General features: G+C 39.2%; 1 protein-coding gene across 5 annotated transcripts in view; it reads right to left on the reverse strand.

Annotated features, from left to right (window-relative positions):
• Window positions 1-2099: 2099 nt before the first annotated feature.
• Window positions 2100-17471, reverse strand: part of znfx1 (zinc finger, NFX1-type containing 1) — a 69267-nt gene continuing 53895 nt past the window's right edge. For all 5 annotated transcript variants that reach the window (XM_043710198.1, XM_043710199.1, XM_043710197.1 and 2 more), the window contains exons 12-14: window positions 14461-14571; window positions 11687-11782; window positions 2100-7023 (exon numbers count right to left, since the gene is read on the reverse strand). In XM_043710198.1, coding sequence (XP_043566133.1) covers window positions 4582-7023; window positions 11687-11782; window positions 14461-14571 — 2649 coding nt within the window. In that variant the 3' untranslated portion in view covers window positions 2100-4581. The remainder of the gene's footprint in view (window positions 7024-11686; window positions 11783-14460; window positions 14572-17471) is intronic.

Genomic DNA, 17471 nt, shown 5'->3' on the forward strand with positions numbered 1-17471 from the left:
ATTGCCCACAGCTCTGATTAAGGAGCCAGAGAAGAGAAGAAAATCAATAATAAAGTAGTAGAATTTTTGGTAGGAACTGAAAGCAATGTTTTTTTATTTCCAGATGTTAAAGTAGAGGAATTTCTCATTTACCTAAAATTAGACAGACAATTTGACACCACAGAAGTAGGTGTAACAGTGAGGGAAATGATAACATTGGGAGTTGCTTACTAATATGCAGTAATTTGTTAAGGACTGATAATATATTTTTTAAATTCATTTGTGGGATATAGGTGTTGCTGATAAATTCAGCATTTATTACCCATTCATAATTGTCCTTGATGAGGAGAGGGTAAGCCAACTTCTTCAACTGCTAAATCCCAAATGGTATTGGTACAACTAATCCTTTTAAGGAAGAAATTTTAGGATTTGAACCAATGATGACATATTTCAGAGTTAGGATTATGGGTTATATGGAGGAGAGATTCCACGCACTTGCTGACCTGTCTTTCTGGAATCATGTGTTTGGGAAATGTTTTGAAGAATTATCAATGTACTTTGCAGCTACTATATACTGTGGCTGAAGTGTGGGTGGGGGGACATACAAGTTGGCTCTTTTATTATTCCTGGGTGGCATCAAGGAGCTGCACTCAACCAGTCAAGCAGAGAGTAGTCCATCACACATGTAGATGAACAGGCTTTCAGATGAATCAGGTGGTGTATTACTTGTGCAGAATTCATAGCCTCTGATATGCCTTGTATCCACAGTATGGCTGGTCTAGGTAAGCTTTAGTCAATGGCGACATTCAGAATTTGGATGTAGGTTTGCTCGCTGAGCTGGAAGGTTCATTTCCAGACATTTCGTTACCCTACTAGGTAACATCTTCAGTGGGTCTCAGGCGAAGCACTGTACATGATTCCTGCTTTCTATTTATATGTTTTTTCCCCCTCAAAACTCGCTAAGACATTCAGAATATTGTAGGTACAGAATTTAGGGCTGATAATGTTATTGAATATCACGAGGTGGTGTAACACTTTCTACATAGAAGTAATCAGTGCCTGGCAACTGAGGCATGATTGTTATGTTTTAATAATCAATCTACACCTGAAAATTGTACAAGTCTTTTTGCATTTGGTATTCAAGGAGTCGTGAATAGTATTGGACATTTTATGGTCTTCAGTGGACATTACCACTTTTCAACTTATGACAAAAGGTTAGTATCTCATTGATGAAACAGTTAAGTCTTTGGACTGTAATGAAACATATCTAACAACCAGTCATTTTCCTTTGCACTAGTTATGGATCCAACCAGTGGAGAGTTCCCACCCCACCTCCATTCCCATTGACTTCAGTTTTACTAGGGCTCCTTGATATCACATTCTGTCAAAGAGCTGTCTGTATATCAAGGTCAGCCATCTTTCTTCATCTCTGAAATTCAATACTTTGGCCATGTTTGGAGAAGAGCTGTAATTGGGTGACAAGCTCAGTGTCACTTGGAGAACCTAATCTCAGCATCAGTGAGCAGGTTATTGCTGAGTAAGGACCATCTGTTTATGGCCCCTTCCAACACTTTTGGGGGTGATCAAGAGTAGACTGATTGGACATTCACAGGACAGGTTGGATTTGTCCTGCTTTTTGTACATAGGGCATACCTGGGAAATTTTCTGTTTTGCCAGGTAGATGCCAATATCCTGTCTAGGGGCATGGCAAGTTCTAGAGCACAATATTCTAGCAATAGTACTGAAGACTTGTCAGGAACAATAGTCCTTGCAATATCCAGGAAGTGAGTTAGTCAAATTGGATTATGATTGGCATCTGTAATGCTGGGGAATTCAGGAGGAGGCCTAGATGGATCATTCATTTGGTGACTCTAGTTTATGATGGTTGCAAATCCTTCAGCTTAACGTTTGCACTTAACAAATAAAAGTAGTAACAATCTTGGATTTCACTTGGATCAATGGCTGAACTGGAATTAAATTGAAACACGAAGGAAAAGAAATCTTATTTCAACCCAAAGGGAATCAAGCCAGAGGGTGAAGTTCACTGCAGTGGTTTTCATGTTCCCACACTTATAACATATACAATATTCGCTAAAATATGTAACAAAGTCAACGTTTTGTTAGTTTATCCAGACTGTTTTATTAAATACATTTTGCCTATTAATTGGTTACATTTCATCCTTTGTCTTTAAGAACATGTAGTCTGTTAAAATGCATTGAATTTATGTTACAGACAGAACTCTAAGATTCATGGATTAATATGTACCAAAGAAACAGATATTTGATTCCTAAAATCTGTAACAAAACTAAAACTGGCAAAATTCAACAACTGATTCTATTAAAGCCACAAAAGAACTGTAATTCACAAACACAGTATAAGAAATGCAGAGAACCAAATCCCCTTTTGTTCTGGAAACAAGACTAATTTGACAGAAGATCATTATTTTTCTATACTTTTGCTTTTCTAAAATTTAATCCATACCATTTATCATGGCAACCTGGCTGCTACCTAACTGGATTACTCAGCCTGACAACAACCAACACCTTTAAAGGGATACCCATTCACTGGGTGAGTCCACACTATGATGCTAAGACCCTGACAATTCGATTCATGCAGTTCAAAACTCTTTTCTCATTTTGTACTCGTTTTTCTTATTCACTACCTGATGCCATTCTGTGTCTGAAGATCTGCATAAGGTTCTTCTAATGTTATTGACCTTATCTGATAGCTCCTAAGTAACACCTTGAAGACTCAAAAGTATCTGCCGCTCAAGATATTTCTAATTTATTAGTTGATTTCAATTTAATTGGCCTGAAAATCCTGGGTCAAGTGTCAGGATGCATTTCATGGGAACTGCATCCAATGAGGTTCTGGGTCCAAATGGTGCTCTTTGATTGGCCTAATGTTGGCAGATAGCTGCGTTACAATGGGCATATTTCAGGCATGAGGGTGTGGAAGCAAAAAGCATTGTTTGCTGACTGCTAGTCAGACCACAGAAGATATGGATCAGCCAAGGTCCTGTAGTGCCAGTCTTAATTTACAAGTCCAGATGAGACACTCCCAGTGACAATGGTGTGTCTATGTCCTTGTTGAATTATCAGCAATCTGAGTAGAAGAAATGCTGCACCTGAACTCCTCAACCTCCTCCTCATGACATGTAAAGACATGAGGGTGTGCTTGGAACAGACGGATAGTGTGACTCCCCCACTCCAAAAAAAATTCACAGATCCTCAGAGTCAAGGCTGGTACTGATGTATTGGAACCAGAGGATATTTCACTATCTAGATTAAGATAGTGCCTAAAAAGCCTGAAGAAATTTGGGTTCTTATTGCCCATAATGCCAAAACAGTTTGAAATTTTAGCTCGACCCACCATCTTTTATTTTTAAAGAAAGCTATATTTCATTAATAAATTTATAAATGAAATCCTCTGTCAGAAGCAATTTGTTGTCGAACGAGATCTAGAGTGTGACAATCTAGAGTCCTCACTATTGCACCATCTCCTGCCAGGAATCTATATTAACCACAGCAGACTTTGAAGTGGAGACATTTCCTGATGTGGACTGTTTCCTCCTCAAAAGGAATCCAGTGCTGGATGTTGTTGCAGGAATACCCATCTATCAGAGATGAAAGAAGCCTGCCTGTGTGAAGGTCATTTTAACATTTATGAAAAAACTGCCTGGCATTTGACTGTTCAGGCATGATCACAACCTTTCAACACCAGCCTATTGCCTATTGGATCAACTTCAACCAATTTGGACTGACCAAGATTATCTCAAATTATCATGCTGTGGTTCCAACTGAAAGGTTGGAAGACTGTTCAACAAAAGACTATATTGCCAAGACTACTCTTGACAATGGGATCTCTTACTTCCCCTCCTGCCCTTCTTTAAGATGATGGCTACATTTGATTGGACAGGGCTCAGTGTTTCCTGGTCGAACAGTTCTTAGTTGACTCATTGAAGTTTTAGTGGAAGAATATCTGAATGACTGCAGAGTTTCCATGATTAATCCATTGCTTCATTTCAACCAATGACTATTCATTTGTGATGAAGGGTGGTAAGAAGTAAATTCAAAAATACAGTTTGGTTTCTTAGCCAACTCAATAGAAGGTGCTTTAATTTTTTAACAGTAAAACTACTGAGTTTTAAGTTGCAAAGGAAAAAGAAAGGCCCATTTTCATTACAAGAAAAAGTTGTTGAAGAATTGTATGGATGCTGAACTAATAATGGAGGTCCAAACATTTCCTAATTTGGTTTGAGATTTGCAAGTATAAGATTGACTGCAATGCACACAAGCGTTGAAAGCAGTGTAGGGTTAAAAATATGTTTGTGCATGATTGGTCATCCACCAGTGCTTAGTAGAATTGTTTAAGATGCGTTATATATGAATTTAAACCAAAAAGGTGCCACACTACAATTGAACCATAATCATTTCTTTTTGTATTAGTAAGGACAAAACAAAAAATGCAGCCACTCAGAAATTAAGTCTGCTGTCCAAATGATGCAACATGATTTTCAGTATTCAGCTAGAGCTACCAAAATATCAATGTAAACAATACAAGATCTTTTTCTCACCAATGATTCACTGCATAGGAGTCAATTATAAAAATCTTCTAAGCTCTTCAAAATTCAACATGTTGTTTGCAACATCTGACCAGGCAGAATGGTGAGCACCATCCATTTCTGAAGCCACTTGGTTGCTACTCTCCAAAGTATGGTTTCTGCCCCCTATTGCTGCATCACAATCTGGACATTTTGCACTTTCCATTGCACCTCCACATTCTGTGATAACATAGACGTGTCCATTTGGGCACTTAAACCAGTGACCTTGACGAAGGCCCATTGCCTTCACTATCATCACTCTCTCCTTCTCAGATATAGCAAGACCAGTGTCAGGTAAAATAGACTTCAGTCGTTCCATTTCCTTTTTAACAAATGTCTCATTATCTTCTGTGAACCTTTTTGTGCTTTCAAGAATCATTTGCACAGATGCAATATCACCTTGCGTTGAAGAATCTAGCTTCTTATCTGATGCCATAGTACACCGAATATAAAGGTCAGAAAGATATGTTAGCCTCTGAATTTCATTTTGCAGATCAGTAAGCTCTTGTTCCGTGAATCTTCCTCTGGGTCTATCTACCCATTTCAGACATTCAAGCAACTTCGTTTTGAATTTCATTTTCATCTGAAAATTTAGTCTTTCCTCTTGATGTTTAAGTTCAGCAAGTCTAGAGAGAAACGCAATTTTATTTTCTACTATACTCAGACCCTGTAATGGCAAAGGGTTCTGTAGTGCATGCGCTAAGTCTTTATTTTGTTTTGGAAGCTGTTCAGCTATTATAGAGTGCCTCTTGAGTTCTAATTCTAACTGTTTTCTAATTTGGTTATTTTTCTCTGCATCTCCTTGGACAAGCTTCTTCACTTTTTCAATTTCACGGAGACTGTTCTTTATTATCGCCCCATAGCGAAGATTCTTCCTGATGGGCATTCGACACTTCGGACATTCCTTTAGCTTTATGGCTGTCTTAGTATCTTCTTGCTCCTGTTTCATATAATGGTCAAAAGCAGTCACCTCGAAAATATGGCTGCAGTCTTCCAGCTGAACGAATCTCGCATCAGGCTCATCTTCATTCCCAAAGATAATTTCAGTGAGCTCAGCATAGTGGCATACACGACACAACTTGGGGCAAGGCTCACCACAGAGCCCAACACATGGGTGCTTACATTTAAGGAATTTTTTGCAAGGCTTGTTACAAGGTGGCCTGTCACATGGTTCTGAACAGAGCTTATGACACTTATAGTGCTGACAGACCCACTCACAAGGCTCCACACAAGGAATACACAGCTCCCCACACTTCTTGCTACATTTACTGTGCTTGCATACATTTTCACAGCGTCGCTGGCATGGAGGGCATTCTTTTGTGCAAGGTTCCAAACACTCATGTGAACATATTAGTAACCGTCTGCAAGGCTGCTTGCAACTTTCATGAAAGCGGCCTTCATAGCAATGATGACAAGATCCTGGACACTGGTGGCCACAGTCCAGAAGCATTTTGCATTTTTCTTTGCAAGGAACGCATGTTCCAATCTTTGTAGCCTCTTTGATGCAACAGTCAATTTCCTGGACATGATTACATTTCAGGGTTATTGACACTTTTCTGGTGCACATTGCGCATTCTTCGCCACAAGCTGCAGCACATTTATGGCCACAGTGCAGGATTTTGGAACATGGTTCTTTACAGACGAAGTCTCCTGGCTTCATAGAACAAGGCACCTTTTGCAAGTGTCCACACTGTGGAATCACTTTATCCACCCTTACTTGGCACTTGCCACATTTCTCGTAGCAGGACTTTGCACACCTATGTCCATCCTCACAAAGTACTTTCTGGCATGGTTTTAAACAATTAAATTGCTTGTGTTCCATATCATACGGATGACATGCTCTAGTACAAACGTGACCACAGTCTAATCTGTATGCACAAGGTAGGCTGCAGCCTCCCTCAGGTACTTTGTTGAAATCTTCTGCTTTGGACACAAGCGTCATAGTTTTAGGGTGATTCTGACAGGTCAACATCAGTGAGGGACCAATATTGGCCTTTTCATGCAGGGTGTGCATGATCTTGCTCCAAAGAGGAACATTTGCCAGAATGCTCATGTTTCCTATGCAGTAAAGACCTTTCTTGGCCCGAGAGAGAGCAACACAAACCCTGTTTGCTATTTGCAAGAATCCAACTTTGCCTGACTTATTACTTCTCACAAGTGAAAGCAAAATAATGTCATTCTCCTCCCCCTGGTATTTGTCGACCACATGGACTTTCACACCAGCAAATTTCTTGGATGGCATCATCTTGCGCAAAGTGAAGAGCTGTCCTGTATATGTGGTAAGGATAGTAATCTGAGAGGGTGCGTAATCCTGACAGATCAGATAGTGACACAAGGCTACAACAAAGGCAGCTTCGTGCAGATTCTGATGACTCTTCCCATCCTGGATTTCCTCTTCAGGGTAATTGTGTTCCACAAAAAACAGGTTTGAAGACACTCCCTGTTGATGAATTATGGGAATGAAGAGAGTTAAATAAAAATGCAAAGAAAATGTCAATGCAACAAATTCCACAGCTGACTAAAATTGCCTTATGCAGAACACATAATAAATTGATATAGATGGACTGGATGTATCTATGTTGCTGAGAAATTACAGAAATCTTCTTTGAAATTCCCCATTTAAAATGGAACTGGCACAGAAGCCTGGTATTCCTTTGTAAGAGGCTTGTAGCCTTTAATTTTGAAACCCTTCAGATTATTACAGATACAATGACCATTTCCAGAAGTGTCATTGTACACATTACATCTCAGATATATATTAGTAACATTAAGCACTTCAATTCAGTCGTGTACTAGTGGTAAGGGGAAAAGCTGATTTGTTCCAGCTTGAATGCATTTGAAATTATGTCCAGATCAGCTTCAGTCCGAGATTTTATCATCTGAGCTATCGGCATCCTATGTTATTCAGGCTGTTTCTTTAAACAGAGTTAGCAGGATCAATTCAGGCATATTCATTACAAAGTTGGAGATTTTAAGCTATGTTTGTTATTTTAGTGTTTTGTTATTTTAGTGTCTCAGGTGGGAAGCCTCTATACTCACAACCTTTATTTCTTTATCCTAATGCACTCTGGCCATTTCACAGATACAAATTTCACAACCTTGATGCCATCCACATCTTTGCTGCTCATCTAACTTTTATCAGTTTGGTCCACCTCTCACACATGTTTGCTAACCAACATTGGCCTCTGGTTAAGCTAAGCTTTTATTTTTAAAATTCTTATCCTTGTTGTCAAATCTCTACAAGGCCTCAACAGTCCCTCGCTCTGTAACCTCCTCCATTGTGTCTGTCTGTGCTCCTCTAATTCTGTCCTCTTGAGCAGCCTTAATTTATGGCTATATTTTAAGTTGCACAGGCTCTAAGCGAGCGTGTTCCAAAACGTGGATCAGAAATCCGAAAGGGGTCCAGAGCGTTGACTTTGGGATTCTGAGTTCTGAAGCCACAATGGTTGAAGCGGATCTCTATCCTTCTCCCCCCACTACTTTCAAAGGTCTTCTCCTCCCACCCCCTGCCTGTTTGTCATAGTTCACAACACTCAAACCTCAAAGTGGGGTCACAATGGGAAAGCACAGGAACATAAGAAAATAGGCACAGGAGTAGGCAATTCAATCCATTGAGCCTTCTCTGTTATTCAATATCATCATAGTCGATCTAACAAGACAATGTCTGTTACTCATTCTAATCCATATGTCACTGGTAATCAGAAATATATCAATCTTACCTTAAAAATACTCAAACACTGAGCTTCCAAGTGCTCTGTGACAGAGATTACTAAAGGATCACAACCCACTGAGTAAAAAGAAAACCTTCTTACCTTGGATCTAAATGGGAACCCATTTATTTTTAACTTGTGTTTCCTGGTTCTCGACTTCCCAACCTATGGGAACATCTTACCCATATCTACCCTATCTCCTCCTTTCAGTATTTTGGATGTTTTAATGAGATCACCTCTTATTCTTCGAAATATTATCGAGTGAATCCTGTGAGTATAAAGGCAGTAGGTGTATACTTAAGAGGGAAATCAGGAAAGCCAGCAGAATCCAAAGGGATTTTATAAATACATTAAGGACAAAAGGATAATTCGGGAAAGAATAGGGCCCCTCAAAAGATCAGCAAAGGCAGCCTATTTGTGGAACCCCAGGAGATGGGGGGGGGGATACAAAACAAGTATTTTGCATCAGTGTTTACTGTTGGGAAGGGCGTGGAAGATATAGAATGTGGGGAAATAGATGGTGACATCTTGAAAAATGGACATTTTACATAGGAGGTGGTGCTGGATATCTTAAAATGCATAAAAGTGGATAAATCTCCAGGACCTGATCAGGTGTACCCTAGAACTCCTTAGGAAGCTAGGAAAGTGATTGCTAGGCCCCTTGCTGAGGTATTTGTATCATCAATAGTCACAGGTCAGGTGCTGTAACACTAGAGGTTGGCTAACGTCATGCCACTATTTCAGAAAGATGGTAAGGAAAAGCCAGCGAACTATAGACTGGTGAGCCTGACATCGGTGGTGGGCAAGTTGTTGGACAGAAACCTGAGGGACAGGATTTACATCTATTTGGAAAGGCAAAGACTGATTAGGGATAGTCAACATGGCTTCGTACATAGGAAATCATGTCTCAAGAACTTAATAGAGTTTTTGGCAGAAGTAATGAAGAGGACTGATGAGGGCAGAGCGTTAAAAGTGATTTATATGGACTTCAGTAAGGCATTCAAAAAGATTCCTCATGGTAGACTGTTTAGCAAGGTTAGATCTCATGGAATACAGGGAGAACTAACCATTTGGATACAGAACTGGCTTGAAAGAAGAAGAGGGTAGTGGTGGAGGGTTGCCTTTCAGACTGGAGGCCTGTGACCAGTGGTGTGCCACAAGGATCGGTGCTGGGTCCACTGCTTTTCGTCATTTATATATATGATTCGGATGTGAACTTGGGAGGTATAGTTACTAAGTTTGCAGATGACACCAAAATGGGAGGTGTAGAGAACAGTGAAGATGATTAACTCGGAGTACACCGGGATCTGATCAGATTGGCTAATGGTCTAAGGAGTGGCAGATGGAATTTAATTTAAATAAATGTGAGGTGCTGCACTTTGGAATGTTTGAAATGGCAAATGGCAAATTGTTGCTGAACAAAGAGACCTTGGAGTACAGGTTCATAGTTCCTTGAAAGTGGAATCATGGGTAGATAGGATAGTGAAGGTGGCATTGGTATACTTTCCTTTATTGGACAGAGCATTAAATATAGGAGTTGGTGGTCATGTTGCGGCTTGACAGGTCATTGGTTTGGCCACTTTTGGAATATTGTGTGTAATTCTGGTCTCCCACCTATTGAAAGGATGTTGTGAAACTTGAAATGGTTCAGAAAGATTTACAAGGATGTTTCCAGGGTTGGAGGATTTGAGCTATTGGGAGAAGCTGAACAGGCTAGGGCTGTTTTCCTTGGAGTGTTGGAGGTTGAGGGGTGACCTTAGAGAGGTTTAAAAATTCATGAGGGGATAGAATAAATAGACAAAGTCTTTTCCCTGGGGTGGGGAGTCCAGAACTAGAGGACATAGGTTTAGGGTGAGAGGGGAAAGATATAAAGGGACCTAAGAGGCAACTTTTTCATGCAGAGGGTGGTGCATGTCTGGAATGAGGTGCCAGAGGAAGTGGTGGAGGCTGGTACAATTACAACATTTAAAAGACATCTGGATGGGTATATGAATTGGAAGGGCTTGGAGGGATGTGGGCCAAGTGCTGGCAATTTGGACTAGATTAGTTTAGAATATCTGGTTGGCGTGAATGGGTTGGACTGAAGGGTCTGTTTCCATATTGTACATCTCTATGACTCTATGATTCTAATACAGGTTGAGCTTGCCCAATCTTCCTCTTAGAACAGTTCCATCATCCCAGGAGCAAGTTGTGTTAACCTTCCACTGCATTCTCTCCGCAACAATAATATTCTTCCTGAGATAAAGAGACCAGAATTGCCCACAGTGCTCCAGGTGCAGTATAACCAAGCTGCTAGACGACTGAAGCAAGACTTCACTACTTCTGGATCCAAGTTTTTTTTTGCACGCAAGGCTAGCATTCTATTAGTCTTCCTGATAGTTTGCTGTACGTGCATGTTCGCCTTCAGTGACTTAACAACTAGGATACAAGGATGTACTTTTGTATATCTGAAATTTCTAACAGCATACCATTTAAGAAATACTCTGCACATCTGATTTGCCTACCAAAGTGAATAACCTCTTATTTTTTCCACATTATATTCCATCTTCTATATTCTTCCCATTTACTAAGCCTGTTAAAATTTTCCTAGAGTCCCATTACATCTTCCTTCCAAAATACCTTTGCTCTTAGCTTTGTATCATATGCAAATTTGGAGATATTACATTTGGTCCCCACCTCCAAATTATTGATATATAATGTGAACAGCTGGGGCCCAAGTATTGATCCTTGCGGTACCCCACTCGTCACAACCTGTAAACGTGAGATTGACCTATTCATTACTACTTTCATTACTACATTCTTTATTAATCAATCATTAATTCATATCAGTACATTACATCTGATTCCATGTACTTAAATATTTCTAACTAGTCTCCCGTGGGGTACTTTATCAAATTCTTCTGAAAATCAAGTGGACTATGACTATTGGCTCTCCTTAATCAATATTGCTGATAAAATCTTCAAAAAAACTCAGTCAAACACAATTTCCTATGTTTGGAACCATTGTCCTAAAACATGGAATTCCCTCCTTAAATCTGTCTGCCTCTATCTCTCATTCCTCCTTGAAGATAATAGTTAAAATCTGCTTTGTTAATCAAGTGTATGGCCATCTGCCCAAATACCATTTTACACGAATTAAGTGTCAAAATGGTTTTACGTTGATTTAGTTTCAAATTAGCTTTATAATACTCCTTTGAAGGAGCATTTAATTACATTAAAGGCACCATATGAATGGAAGTGTGGACCAAAAGCTTTTATCATCCTAAGTGCTTCAGTGACTTCTCTAAATTACTTCAATGATCAGAGTAAAACTGCATTCAATATTATCCAATTTAGACTTGTTCCATTGCTGTCAAAATGGTTGATTCACAAATGTAGAAATGCAGACCAAACCTTGATATTTTCATAATTCATCACAGATGGGTGATTCTCTAGCTGTTCATAGATATGAGGACTCAATAATGCAGCTATTTCAGGCCTCATGCGATGCTGGAACAAAAAAAAATCATGACAGAATTAACATTTTCTCCCAAATGTTAACCTCCCCCATACAATCACACTCACTATTCTGTAGATATTAAACTCATGGGGAAATGTAATGATTTGTAGTCTATTGTGAGTATCTTCTTAGCTCTAATAGAGTCGGTTACTCCCATGTGCAAAACTTGGCTTGTATTCCTATAATCTCCTTGTATGTCAGCATCACGTTGTAGCCTGAGAAAGATAGACATGTCTTAAGAATGTTTTAAGAATGTCACTAACTTTAAAAAAAAACGTTCATGGGCAGGGCCAGCATTCAATGCCCATCCCCAATTGCCCTGGAGAAGGTAGTGAGCTACATTTTTGAACCACTGTAGTCCACAAGGTTTGTGTACAGAGGTCAGTGCTAGCCAAACATAAGGCCACAAATCAGCATAATCTGTGCACAGCTTGTATGGTTTGCAAATGAGCAGACATCAAGAAACATATTAAACATAATGATAACTCTACAGAGTCAACACAAACGCAATCCTCAGAATGAAGGAACAGAAGGATCAAAATCACAGCTTTATGTGGTAGTTCCCAGGTCCGGTCTAGTCAGTTGGCAGCAAGTCCCCTTCAGAGACTATGAAATGGCTCATTCAGTATTCTGAATTCTCCATGTTAATATTTGACAACTTTAACATTACTCTTGTTCATATGGATTACTTGTTCACGTACTCAATCATGTTAGACATTTATTTTCTTCAAGGAAAGGGAATGTTGTGATAGTATGCTTGCTAATACATAAAGTAGGTTTATTTAAAGAAATGATTATACAACTAGTTAGATCATAACAGGGAGAGAGACAATGTCACATCTTAATCAATTTGTATAATAAGCAGTACATGAAACAGCCTCCAAAAAAGTTCAGTATTCAATCTCTATGTTTACCTTCAGCTTTAATTGCTTAAGCTAGAGAGAGAGATAATATAATAACTATAACTAGGGACATAGGGTGCTAGTGGCGCTATTGTGATGCTCCACCCCAAACCTTAAGCACAACACATGAAGAGCTTACAACTGACATTCTCATTAAGATCAACATCACCTGTGTAGCTGCATTCTTCCACTGGAAAATTTGTTGCTGATTTTAAATTCATTGGATTTCACTTCAATCTTACAATGGCTTTCCAAAGCTTTGCTGCATTCTTCTGGTCATCCTCAAAGAGACTGGAAGTATGACTCCTGTGAGACCTTCAATTCTGACAGTAACCTTAACTTTGATACCTTGCTTCTCTGGATCAATAACATTTTGGTCTTAGAGGCATAGTTCAAGCACCTACTTTAAACAGTCTGTATTCTAGATGCTTTCTAGCACATCTCTGGACATCTTGCTGTGACTGTATCATTTTATTTTTATCCCCTCAGGAGGGACTGCGGCTTTAAAAGCTGTCATGAACTGTAATGGCAGCAGAGCTGAGAACAAGCTGCCCCCTGAGTGGTATTCGCAGCATGGGCTTTTAGCCTGCAGGCAAGGGAGGGACCTGGCATCATGATTAATTAATAGTGGCCAAATATACTGATAGTAGAAAAGGACTGGATGTCAAAGAAACAAGACTGCAGTGAACTCTGCACCTGAAATTGCCATTGCTTTTCTTCACTGGTTCAGATAAAACAGAGAATACAGTCAGTTACACTACTGACACAATCACTCTCGGAGATAAAGCTGGTGATCTATTTGCACCTTTTCACAAGGAGATTCCAATTTAAATAATTATTGTCAGTGAGTACTCAATGTTATTGCCTCAATACAGCTTCTGCTATGTTGTATTATCCATTATCAGGTAATGTACACAAAACTGAAACAGACATACCGATTGAACACAGATTTTTAATGAGGCTTCTTCTTATTGCTGTTATTGTGCTGATCACTGCACAAATTAAGGTGGCTACTGGCTCACATGACATTGCTTCATTTCTTATGATGAAATAACTATTTACGTCATGATATATATTAACTTAGTATTGTTCACAACAAGATCAATCCAGGTTATTGTATTGAACCAAGTTGGAACAGCAACAACAGCAGGACCACTAGTGCCTCTAAATATGCTGGGCCCACACTGTCACAAGCATGAGCTACACCCAGAATGCTGCTGGGATTTCTCAGATCTGTAGCAGAGATTTGACAGCTGACCCTGTTGCTGTCGCATTGCACTGACGTGTGCATGATAAATGTGGAAACCATAGGAACATAATTGCTGGGAGTGTTTGAACAAAGCAACCTCAATTACCATGCAACAAGAATTTAGGAAGCAGCACTTCAGCTGGCTCTCATTCCTGCTCTTTACACCTGTTCACAGAAGGAAGGAATTTGTATCTAGGGAGGTTTTGCTCATCACAAATTCCCATGCGAACATTTACTTTAGATTAGTACAATAGCAGGAGGGAATTTTTCAGCTCCAGCAAGAAACAGTTTATTATTTGTGTGGCTGTACTAGCTACTGGAGTAGCGGTTCTTGAGAAATTAGTAACAGGAGCTGTGAAATTTTATCCTCCCTGAAAGCCAAATATTGACTATCAATTTTTGTAATATCATAGTTAGAAAATGACAACCTTTAATTTGCTCCAATTTAAATTATAGCTATGTTCCAACAGCATTGAGGCAAGGTAGCTGAAATATTTTTGCATTCATCCATTCTCACCTGATAATCTAGTCGTACATAAGGAACGTTCACTTTTACAAGACGTTCAAACAAAGACACTTCCAGATAGAAGTTTCTGGCCAGATCATATACTGTAGCACTAGGTCGAAGCTGTTAAGAAAGAATTAAATATTAATGACAAGTTAAAAGACACAGAAAACACACAAAATTCACATAATTGGCCCATAACAGATGATCAGACAGGCACATTAAAAACTCTTCAAAAGCATTATTAGAATGTTAAGATGACATTTCATAGTGGTCACTGGATAATCACCAAGAAAACCACACAGGCTGCAGATTAGCTTATTATGAGAGAAACATCAAGTGTAAGGTCATAAGGAAGACATTTGTTAAACCATAATGTATTGAAATTAAAGCACATTCTTTTGGACGTTCAGCCTAGTCTGGCATAGGTTTGTGTAAAATAGCACTTTCATTGAAGTAGTTCCCAGTTTAGGTGGTTACAGCTGCTGAATTACAGTACAGGCTGTTGGTTACAGCAATCTTGTCTTGTTTAAAACCTAGACATTTCAGTGGACTATCTGAGATTTTGTAGAGCAATCCTGTTACATCATTTAAAAAAAACATGCATTGCTAATATTTAAATAATTGATAAACAGATTATGATGTCAAAAAAAGTTGTGGCAAGGACAAAATGATTGACATTGAATTTATGCACAGGACCCCTGGGCAAAATTGTGTTCATCTTTACAATCTATGAGCATCAAAACAAATTTGTTTTTTTTTGGTTCTATTTTGAGGTTGATGACAAAAACTCACTTTAGGGACAACTGGAGAAAAAAGGTGACAAACCAAGTTGAAAAATAGTTAAACAAAAAGTTATTTGTGTTTGCTTGTACATCTGCTCTTCAGATAGGACAGCACACCACAAGAAGTGGAATGTGGAAAGAAGCAAGGGGGTGGTGGTGATGGGTTGTTTTTCAGACTGGAGGCCTGTGACCAGTGGTGTTCCACAGGGATCGATACTGGATTCACTTTTGTTTGCCATTTTTATAAATGATATGGATGAGAATATAGGAGGTATGGTAACTAAGTCTGCAGATGGCACCAAAATTGGTGGACAAGTTTTCTAAGGTTAAAAAGTGAAATTGACCATTTGGATCTGAAGAGTGGCAGATGGAGTTTCATTTGGATAAATGTGAGGTTTTGCATTTTAGTAAAACAAAGGCAAGACTTACGCAAGTAATAGTAGAGCCCTGGGCAGGGTTGTAAAACAGAGGGGTCATGTACATTATTCTTTGAAATTTGCACCACAGACAGACAAGGTGGTTAAGCAGGTATTTAGCACACTTGTCTTCATTGCTCAGTACAGGAGTTGGGATGTCATGCTGAGGTTGTACAAAATGTTGATGAGGCCTCTTCTGGAGTACTGGATCACCCTGCTCTAGGAATGATGTTATTAAATTGGAGAGGGCTCAGAAAAGATTAACCAGGATGTTGCTGGGAATGGAGGGTTTAAGTTATAAGGAGAGGCTGGGACTTTCTTCACTGGAGCATAGGAGGTTGAGGTGTGACCTTATAGAGGTTTGTAAAATCATTAGGGACATGGATAAGGTCAGTGGCAAGGCTCTTTTCCCTGGGGTGCGGGAGTTCAAAACTAGGGAAGAAAGTTTTAAAAAGGACATGAGGGGCAACCTTTTTTATTTACACAGTGAGTGGTTCATGTGTGGAATGAACTACCAGAGGAAATGGTGGATGCAGGTACAGTTGCAATATTTAAAAGACATTTTGATAAGCTCAGGAATAGGAAAGGTTTGGAGGGATATGGGCTAAATGCAGGCAAGCGGGACCAGTTTAGTTTCGAAACTTGGTCAGCGTGGACTAGTTGGACCAAAAGGTCCATTTCCATGCTGTACGACACTAAGGTCATTTTTGTACTTGTCATTTCGAAGATAAATGTTTAGAAAACACATCGAGTATTGTGACTTCATGACTACAAGCATCGCCATGAATTTTCCATTGCAACTGGTGAAGCTAAATACAGGAAACTATTCCTATATGTGCACACTATTACCTTAGTTTGGCTCATTGACAGTTCATATGCACAAACTCTGCAGCATATCTTGCTGGAAGCATATGTTGCTATTAGTGTTGGTCATTCCATTCATATATCCTAAACTTATCTTTAATTTGCCATCTATTGCAAGATGCAAGTAAGTTTCATCACATGAAATGAACCAAATGAGGGTCTTAACCATGAATAGTCTTTACCAATAAAAGACTCTTGAACATTTTATTGGCACAAGCATCAGTTTTCATCTTTCCCTCCTGGGCCCTTTCCCTTTCCAGAAATGAACACTCCTTTGGGGAAGAACTCAGCTCATTACATAAAAAAATTCAATAACACATGCACCAAATTAACAAGCTGTTCAATTAATCAAATTAAATAAATGCTCACCAGGGGTAGGGAGAAAAATGGAGAAACAAGGGAAGGAACTAAATCAGAATTGTTGGAAGGGGAGATAAAGCACTCCAGCCCAAAGGTCCCACCACTCTTAAAGCGATGAGGCTTCTGGTGGACTAAAGGACACAGTTTTTTTTAAATTTCATATGCTGTACATCTCTCTATACTGTAGTGATTGTAATGAGGTCAGTCAACTGGACATTCCATAATATGAGTTCCTTCAGTGGTCCCGCCGGTCCAAACAAGGGAATATGGCTCACATAAAAGGGTAAATTTCAGGATATTGAGGCTGGAGTGCCTGATTCAGTGAGAGGCAGTACTGTTGTCAAAGGCTATGCATTTGTATATAAAGGGTTATTGGTGATGGGATACTAGCATCTGAAGAGTTATTTGACATTCATTATTTCGTAATGTATTAATAATATTATGGACTAGACAAAACCTTCTTCAAAAATATCAAAAAGATACCCTAGACCCGAGCTTTTATATTATTTAAAGTGTGAGTTGATGTGTTCCAGATGTAATTCGATTGGTTACACTCCTCGGCTTTAAGCAAAACACACTTTACTCTTATCCTACAGGT

The sequence above is a fragment of the Chiloscyllium plagiosum genome, chromosome 20, assembly GCF_004010195.1.
Source record: "Chiloscyllium plagiosum isolate BGI_BamShark_2017 chromosome 20, ASM401019v2, whole genome shotgun sequence".
Lineage (NCBI taxonomy): Eukaryota > Metazoa > Chordata > Chondrichthyes > Orectolobiformes > Hemiscylliidae > Chiloscyllium > Chiloscyllium plagiosum.